The 9,975-nt window shown below is 38.5% G+C and overlaps 1 protein-coding gene across 1 annotated transcript; it reads right to left on the reverse strand.

Moving 5' to 3' along the window:
* Nucleotides 1-1,446: 1,446 nt before the first annotated feature.
* LOC115645821 (collagenase 3-like) lies at nucleotides 1,447-9,429 on the reverse strand. Its single transcript, XM_030550987.1, has 10 exons — nucleotides 9,307-9,429; nucleotides 8,970-9,211; nucleotides 7,927-8,075; nucleotides 7,703-7,828; nucleotides 6,329-6,490; nucleotides 5,589-5,706; nucleotides 4,614-4,747; nucleotides 4,091-4,250; nucleotides 3,443-3,546; nucleotides 1,447-2,490 (listed from the first exon to the last, which is right to left on the reverse strand). Exons 1-10 carry the CDS (start codon nucleotides 9,427-9,429, stop codon nucleotides 2,390-2,392), a joined length of 1,419 nt encoding a protein of 472 aa, XP_030406847.1. The 3' UTR covers nucleotides 1,447-2,389.
* Nucleotides 9,430-9,975: the final 546 nt, after the last annotated feature.

The following is a 9,975-nucleotide window of genomic DNA, read 5'->3' on the forward strand; positions in this document are numbered from 1 at the left end:
TGGCACTGTGAATGGGGAGCAACTATGCCCAAGGAGTAGAAGGCTTTGGCCCAGATATCCCCTTCAGAAGACATCCCCAGACTGGATTAGGGATACTGGTGTGACCTCACCTTGCAGCCCCCAAAGAAGGAATTGGGTGGACTAAATGGACAGTGCCCCTCTCTATCTGAAGCCTAGCAAGGGAAGTACGTGGCTCCCACTAGAATTTAAAATGAAAAGTAAGGGAGGGGAGGCTCTGGACCTGGGCAGCTTTAAATGCAGTACCAGGCCTGTAGGAGGATTTTCACTTCTGAGCCATGGAAGCAGAAATTGACTTTTCTTTTCCAGATTTAGCTAATATTCAGAAAGGGAATCTAGCACCTGCCTTCCAGATTTGAAGACCTAAAAATTCAGGAGTGCTCAAGCTCAATTTGGGCAGCTGTTACTTCATTTCTCCCAAATCAAATATACTGATCCACTGTAATTTGCTGTAGAAAAAGTAGGATAAAATTGAGCAAGAAATGCTTCCCAGTGGTTTTTAGGACTGGAATTGCTATTTTCAACAGCCATTGCCTTTTTTTTTTTTTTTAAAGTTTTATTTGTTTAAAAGGAAGATAGTGATATTGCATTGGCAAATTCCCCATAGAAACAACGTGGGACAAAAGAATAATAAAGGCACCTCAACTTTTCCTCATTTATGGAGGACAGTCTTATAATTTGCATCTAGATATCCTCCAATCACACAAGCTGAAAATTTTTCCACTTTACTGCAGTTCTGTAACCATATGGGAACCAATCCTGTCTGTGTTCTGTGCATATCAAAAATTCCTGCTGAATGACCTACGCTGGGAGCAAGTTACCAGTGACCCAGGGCTGGGGTGGAAGGAGGGTGCAGGAACGTGGGGGGAGAGCCCAGGGCTGGGGCGGCAGGGGCTGCAGGTGGAGCGGGAAGAGCCCAGGGCTGGGGCGGCAGGAGGTGTGTGGGTGGGGGGGAAAGAGGGAGCCCAGAACTGGGGCAGCACGGGGTGTAGGGGGGAGAGCCCAGGGCTGGGGTGGCAGGGGGTGCGGGTGAGGAGGGAAAGCCCACAGCTGGGATGGCAAAGGGGTGCAAGTCAGGGGGGTAGAGCCCAGAGCTGGGGCAGCAGGGGGTGCAGGTGGGGGGGGGATCCCAGGGCTAGGCCAGCAGTGAGGTGCAGGGGAGAGCCCAGGGCTGGGGTGGGGGCAGCCAAAATTTTTTTTGCTTGAGGCGGCAAAAAATCTAGAGCCGGCCCTGTTCATAATGCTGAAGTTCTGCTGTAGTTCTCTTTTGCCTTTTTGGCATGCACTAGTCCATATTACTGAATAAGACTCAAAATTCACTTTAATTGATTTAGTTTATTTAATACCTTTTAAAGTTGAAAAGTAAACATAGTCATGCATTGTTTGTTTTGACTAAAGAAACGGTGGACTCATAAGGCACTGGAACAATTGAAATAAATATAAAATGGATTAAAAACTTTGACATTAAAACACCAAAAGGTATAATTTTAACATTTTGAAATGGATAGTCAGATTGTCAGCTGTTGTAAATCAGCATCACTCCAATGAACATCAGTGGAGCTGCGTCAGTTTACAGCAGGGGTTGATCAGGCCTGGAGTGCTCGCAATTGATCTATATTAGAGCTAGATTGCAGCCTCCTTCCCTGAGTATCTCATAACTCTTGGTGTTTGCCATCTCTTCCTGGTTTCTACAGTGTCATTCAGGCTAATGGTTTCCTCTGAGCCTGATTTAGGCACCTTGCTGTTTCGCCATCCTCACTCTGGCTTGTTGTAAAGATGCCATGGTCAGTGGTTTCCATGGGGACACACCAGTATGAAAACATTTTCACATTCCATAACTCCAATATCTCAAGCTGGTATCTCCACACTCCTGGTATCAATCCTGCTGTCCTGACCCATTCTTTACATGTATGAAATCCCAAAGATCTAATGAAATTTTTCCTAAGGTAAGGGCTGCAAAATTAGCCCTAATTACTTAAGTAGTGGTCACCACTGGTATGTTCCTGAGAGGTGCCAAGAACCTTTTACAAGATGCTACACACCCTCAAATTATTGGAGTTGTTTGTCCTTTCCATCTCACAGGATGCATTCAGCATCTTGAAGGGGGATCTGGTTTGGTTCTGCATTAATTTTAAATGGTCTAATGTCCCTTGAAAGGCTAATCATTTTCTTCTCTCTCCTCCTATTAAATTAATTCAGTTCCAGACTGACATAAGCTATATAGTTCCCATATATACAGTATAGATTTGGTGGTAGATAAACAGAGTTTCTTCACAGAATCATTCTCTATAAATCCCTATTCCCACAATAATATTTCCATTTGCTATAGGCTGTTCTACAGCCTGCAGCATGGTACCCAAGTTGAAAGTGATTAGCACAAGAATATGGAGTTTGTTTTCAAGACACGAACAATTCTTTTACTCCAAATGCTATATTGAAACTGCAATGGTCCGTTGAAAAAGTAGATGTAACCTACGGGGGAAAAGACTTGTTAAAAGGAATTGCAATCAGAAATGAATATCATTTGGGGGTTTATTAACAGTATTATTTGAAATAAAAATAAATCCTGGATTTTCAGACTAAGTCTATTCAGCAGAATGATTTGCTATTTGAAATTCTGAGCTAAATTTTCAAATTGGCCTCATTCTCGCGCTTAAATTGGTCCCAACGGTCAATATTGTGATGCTCGGAAGCTCGGTTCTTCTCTTTTTACATAGCATATGCTTGTGAAAATCATGTGGTTACTCATTTATTTAATTCCCTGACTGTCAAATACTATTTAGAGATGATATAGTCTGGTCTCAGAGACATGGACACATTGCATAGAGTTCTGATGCTGAATTCTGACCAGGTTCTACCAGAGACCTGTTGTGTGGTTCTGGAAAAAGATACTTCATCTTCCTTTCTAAGTTTCCCTCCTACAAAATCCTAAAACCTGCCCACCAAACTCACTCTTTTGAATATGTAAAGCACTGTACAATTAAAAAGGAAGAAAACAATTTAAAATCTCAGGAAATAATACATAGTGATTACAGCTGGCTGAAAAATTTAAAATGGAACACTTTTCCATCAGAAAATGTTGAATGACTATCACAAGAACATATTGATTGCATGGAAAATTTTGACAAAATCTTTGAAACATTTCCTTTCTGTAAGATCAATGTGCTTTGATTCAACTTTATCAGTTTGATTTTTATATATTATGTTACTTGAAATTTAATATTTCTATAAGATCAAAATAAAATATTTTTAAACAAAATGGAATAAGGTTGTTAAAATTTCCAAAAAGAATTTTTTTCAGAAATTTAATTTCACAGGAAAATTTCAACTTTTTGTTTTGATTTGGGATGGAAAGAAATTTGTAAATGCTGGACATTCTGAATTTGAACCAGTTCTAATGATAGTAATGAAAGGGAAAAAATACCATTTTTTTGGTAGACTGCATCCACTCTATTGCCAATCCCTGGGAATTCTTCCTCTATCAGTCTGGGGTAGCCTTTTTCCATAACTTGGTTTTCTTCATCATAGCTATGTTAAACAGGGAAAAAATACAAATTCAATGAGCTTGCATGACTTGCAATCTAACAAATGTCCTATCACCTTTAGGTACCTTGTTCAAAGATACCCAAGTTGCAAATAGCTGGAAGTCACTAGATTGTCTATGCCAAATGAAATGGTGAGTTTGAGTTCAATTCTCTAGGCCTCCTTATACCAGAAACACAACCTCAGCTGGTACAAGAACAATAAAGGTAAATTTTTAAAGGTTGGGTAATAAACTACAGAACTGAAAGGCTAGATTGTACCTGGATTGTACCTAGATATATAGGGATGATAGTGCTGCATGTCTGTCACTGGAGCAGGTAGGCAGAAAGTGTCAGGGGATAGATGTAACATTGGCTCTAGGCCCACATCATTGACCAGCACAAGAAAATTAGAACAAAGTGGACCAAATCTGCTGCTAGTTTATGGCAGCAGTAACTTGAAATCCTGTGCCACACAAAACAATTGGCCCTTTTGTATGCAATTAAGCTTGGCAGAATTGAAAATAAGAACTAGTAAATCTCTAACATACCTCCAGTACTTGTCTCCAGTAAAAAAGAGAGTCTTGCCAGTGTCTTTAATGTGGACAGCCCCATCTATTGTTTTCATCTCTCTGGAGAATCCCAATTCATATATTTTTTTAGGGTAACCTTCAACTATGTCATAGCCATTCAGAGCCCAGAATTTCTTGCCTGTAAATAATGATGACAAAACGTTTATATTTTATAAGAATCAATGGAAAGGTATTAGAAGAGTAAAACCCAGCAATAGTGATTACATTGTTATTATTTGACATTATTAGTTTTATGTGACTTAGATTATATGGGGCCAGATCCTCACCTGGTGTAAAATGAAGCCATTACACCAGATGAGGACCTAACCTTCTACTCTAAATTCTGCACTCTCTAGTCCATTGAAGATCTTGTAGTGTTGCATGGGGTGAAACCAATGGAAATTTTGTTTGAGTGAGGACTGTAGGATTTAACCCTAAGTAGCTTTATTAGATGAGACTGATTAAGATACGTCCACTTTTCTGCCATTTGCAAAAGGCTTACCCCTAAATATGAACACATGATCTTTCATGGGGTTTTCATAGGCAGCATCGATCTTGTTTGGAAGTTCTGGCCAAAATGACTTAATTAACACCAGTTCTGCTTCAACCATCTGAGGATGTAGGCGCCAGAAGAACCTAATTCAGAAAGAGAAACTTTTTATCATCTTCTTCATGGTATGGCATGGTATTGTTTTCACAGTGTTTCACAAATATTAACTAATTTGGGTTTCTCAGTCTTTTCTATACTGTGGAGCACATTTTAATTCAAGGAGAATCTTATAGACCATCATCTCCTCTCCTAGCCATGATGGTTCAGACTACCTAGCTCATTCATAACATAAACACTTTCACAGGAGAGAAAAAACTGATGTTTTGATTTCATTTTGTCCAACTTTTTTCCCTTATGAAGAGAAAGTACAGATAAATGCGGCAGTGCACCATGTAGGATTACTGTGTGCAATACAATTTTGCACAGAAAGTTAAATAATTTCTGAATTTTAGAGAAAATCCAGTGCAATCCCATGAAACGGTAAATATCTCTGCTTGGCCATGTGGAGACTGAGCCCCATTCACATCAATATACTGTAACTGCATTGACTTCCAGGAATTCTTGATTGTCACCAGTGTGATGGGGAGTCAAGCCCATATTTATGTTATAAAGGCTGTTTAAATGTGATATGATGTACAGCCCTTACAGTCATTTCTGTGGATTTCACAACCTGTTCTGGTTGTGCTTAGTAAAAGAGATTAACCTCTAAAGGAGAAAGTTAGCAGATTTTTTTGGAAGATAGAAAAAGATCTAATCAATTTTATTTTCAGAAACAAATGATAAAGTAATTGAAATTAAAAAGGCTTTTGGGCCAGTTTCTTTTCTCAGTTGTACCAAGTGTAGTTCTAGTAGTGAGCTGGCTGGGCCCTATACAGCAAAAGAAGTGTATGTGTAAACCACACGTTGCATCATTTATTGTTGTCTTACCTGTCCTTGAAGATCACCATTTCTCCTCGAAGTTCTGTTATTGCATCAAGTGACAAATTGTCATCACATTTCTCTGGAGTTTTGGGGTGTTTAGGGTTGGGATCTCTGTCTCCTGCACCTGTAATCATAAATTATAACTTAGCTTTGGCTGCTTTTGTTCTTCTTCCATGTAAGATAACTATGTACTAAATGGGACACTGAAGAGTTCACCAGTGCCAGAATGAATACAACCATCAAGGACAAACCGTCTGGACTAATTATATTCGCTTTCTCTTCTTATTCTTCTTCTGGCAAATCATGTCCCTATATTTCGAGGTTTAGTTACGTTGCAAAGATATTTGAGGCTAAAACTAAATGGGTGCAATTGACACCATGTCTTTAGGGCCTCTGAGAAGATTGCTTCCTCCCAACGTCTCCCCTATGGGCATTTCTGTTTCTCCTACTTCATAGTCTTCTATCATCCTCCCATGGGAGACAGCTCACAGACCTTAAGTCCACTATAGCAGGTAACCAGCTAGCAGCAATCACCTGTGCACTTGATGCAGTTTCTGCCTGACTGTTTAATGTGGGTGTCTTCGGACCATGAGGTTCCCAGGATCCAGGGTTTCTATCTTAATTTACCATGGCAGTGACCATTGAGCAATAAGAACACCAACTGCAGATTGCTAACCCTAAGGTAAATTGCAGTGCAAAATGTACATTCCAGGATACATGGATAAAATAGCAAAAGGAAGACAAACCATAGAGAGCTTGGATCCCTTGCACATCATCGTCAGGAAGCAAGAACCCAGTGTTGCCAGTGTAGGTGTAAATAGGGAACATCAGAGCTCCCGGGTCTCTGGAGTGCTCAAGTCCCAAAGAGTGACCAAATTCATGGGCAGCCACAAGAAACAAGTTGTATCCTATAAGAAAGCAAAGCAAAAGCAAAAGTATTTGTTAAAACAATATACACATGTATCTGAATGGAGTTTATTGCCTGATCCTCTTCACAATGTGTTTTTTGCACTGATGATACAAAACAATTAGATAGATTTCTAAATCTTCTAAGAAGTGAACATTCATGAAATAATTAGCCCTAAATATTATTAACTCCATTTTACAGATGGGGACGCAGAGATACACAGTCCAATCCTGCTGTCTTCATTCAGGACAATGGGAATTTTGTCTGAGTAAGGGCCTAATAGCCTGAGCCCCTTAAGCTTTCTCTTACACTAAATTGTATTTGAAAAATATCTCACTATCAACTCAACCATCTTAGCAATGTTGGAAGTTGTAGGGTGAAACTCTGGTCCAATGAAGTTAATGGAAGTTTTGCCAGGATTCCATCCCTAGTGTAGATAGTCCATTGACCATCAATGCTATTTCCAGCATTGGATCAATTAAATCTGTTCCCAGCAAAGCTAGATGACATGGTGCTGAAAAACAGTGTTCACAGCTGAAAAAATGTTAGTGACAACTGGATCCATTTTTCAAAAATGGCTCCTTGTGCAGACAAGGGCAAATATTTTCAAACTTCATAAAAGTGGCCTGATTTTCAGATATAGTGAGTATCTACAACTCCCACTGGCTCTACTGGGGGTTGAACCATCTGTCTGATATCCAAGCTGGATACCCTCAAATTGCAAGTGAAACAATGAGATGTTTGAATAGTAGAAAACCCAAACTGCCTTGTTTCTCTGGGTTCCTGGGTCATGTGATACATTATTCTGGTGTGTTCAGACAACTGACAGGTATTCTAGAAGAGAGTTGCAAATTCTAAATTTTAACACAAATAATTGTTTTGTCCATAATTCATGCAAGGTATGTACCACGTTCCTATCTACAATCTGGGATTAAAAACAGCTCCCTGAGACTTCAGTAACCAGACACACAACTTGAATAATAAAAAACAAATAGGGAACAGTCAAAGCAAACTGTTCACAAACAACATGTAGGATGAACATTATCCATCCAAAGTATCTAGCAAATATTCTGAGTAGCAAATACATTTTATGAAATCAGGATGAGATTGTGAATGATTTGCCATCCAAAAGGGACAAAATTCATAACCGATATGATTTGAAACAAATAGTGCATCCAGCTCTAGTTAAAGTGATCTTTAGAACATATGTTACCTCTGGAATCAGTTGACCAGGTTTCATCATCGTCAAAATGGGCATCTCCTCCATAATTTGGTCCAGGAGGAAAAGCATGAGCCAGTAATCCAGAAGGTCCATCAAAGGGATAAAAGTCACCATGTTCTACAAAGCAACATTTAAAATACCGACAGTATTTACATCTAATTTTTAAACAGGTGAAAATATAATTAAACTGCCAAAAAGTAATTTTTCTCTATTACCTTTAGTTCCAAAGGAAATCATGATATCAGCAGTGCCACTACGAATTCTAGTAAAGTTCAGTGGTGTCACTTCAGACCAAACCTTGAATGCCTTTTTGAATGCTCTGTCCACTTCAGCACGTGTCAGATCTCGAGTGTAATTCACAATTCTATCAATTAGATAAAGTATCTTCAATTAACCTTTCCACAGGGCCAAGGAACTTTGCAATGAACCTCCATGAAAACCTACTTTTGACTGGGAGACAGCCATTTCTCAAAAGCTATCCCTAAAGTGTACTTATCTCAAAACAAAGAATTGGATTACTGATGTATAGTACTCCAAATATAAAACTATACATTTCCATCTATCAGTGTCATTCAGAAAGATAATGACCTAACAGTTTGGGATTCGTTTTTTTGTTTGTTTGTTTTTTTGCCATTATTATATGCACTAGAAAAACCCCAGAAAACTAAAAGTATGTTCTTTATTAATATATTTTGTATAGATAATATGGGACTTTATTCAGTATATTTTACTATACATATTTTGAAGAGATATGAAATATCTCATGCACCTGACCATTCTGGAGAGACAATACATGATCGAGGGGACATTAAAGAGATACAGTGGTCATCATTACAAAAAAATGTTTAACAGCTTACTACATAGCATCATCAGAGATACTACTTTTATTTCCATATTCAATACATAAGGAAAATAGCCCTCTCTCTTTCTCTTGTTTACCACTCTTTGGTTTCTGGCAAATAGTGACTTTTTAATGGCATCATTGTATCATATTGTGATAACAGAGTTCATTAAAGAAATTTATATAGGCCCTGATCCAAAGCCCACTAAAGTTAATGGTAAGAATCACATTGACTTGCATGAGCTATAGATCAGGGCCATGTAGATTTTAAAACTGCAACATGAGATTTTTACAAAGTCTGAACTACCCTTTCTTCTTGCTGAGCTTGTCAACCTAATATACAATATAATGGCTGTTGAACAACTATATAGCAGGATAACTTGAAAATATGAAATAATAACACTATTATAATTTTACCTGTATGTTAAATTATTTTTTGACCATTTTAGTTTTCTAGGGAAAAAGTTGTATTCCCCCACATCAGGGACACCACATCTTGGCTGTTGCATCAGCTCATATGTTTCTTCATCTAATATGCCAGTCACCTCCAGCCCAAAAAAAGACTGCATTTCTCGAAGTTTGGCTGCCACGGAGTTGGCATTCTTCTTCCTTATGCCAGCAGGACTGGAACGTAGGTTGTAATGTGTCTTTAGATAGCGCTAGGGAAAAAAATAAAATAATATTTCCAGTTTCCAAAGAACAAAGGCAATCAAACAGCCAACCTTAATATGTGAAGATTGATTTTATACTGTACCTCTGCAAACTGGAGGTCTTCCGTTCTGAATTCATCACTGTCTTCATGAGGAATAGGCAATGTCAAACAATATGACAAGCCCAGCAAGAAAAGGAAGGCAGCTGCAAGGCTTGGCTGCATCATGCTGAATTCTTGGGTTCTGAAACTCTGATTTTTAGAGTGTAAATACGTTTACTTTTATAGACCTAAACTGGTGAGTCATCTCTTGTGGACAAGTTAGAACGTCCTTGTCATTGCAAAGTAAACATGCTTACACAGCTGCTTTATTTCTTCATTCCAAGAAGTCCTGGTTTGGGCATCTGTGGTCCCACTAAGGGCTTAGAAACTATATCTTTATATAAACATGCTCTCAGCATATTTACAGATGCTGTGGGAAGTATTGTGAAGAAGCAACTCAGCATTATTTCATTACTTTGCAATAACGTACACTGACCTACTTTTTTGCCTTTGATAGGATAATTACTTTCCTTTTATTTTGTCAAAGTGACACTATATGACAAGCTCTGTGAACAGATGGATTGTCTTAAAGTAAAATAATTGCATTATTTTAATGTCTATCCTAATTCATTAGCATGTCAATTGTTAACCAAACTTACCATCTTGATTCATAAGACAACAACAATGTGGCGTATACTATATAACTAACATGTTCCTGTTTTGGGGTTTCTT

The sequence above is a fragment of the Gopherus evgoodei genome, chromosome 1, assembly GCF_007399415.2.
Source record: "Gopherus evgoodei ecotype Sinaloan lineage chromosome 1, rGopEvg1_v1.p, whole genome shotgun sequence".
NCBI classification, from domain to species: domain Eukaryota; kingdom Metazoa; phylum Chordata; order Testudines; family Testudinidae; genus Gopherus; species Gopherus evgoodei.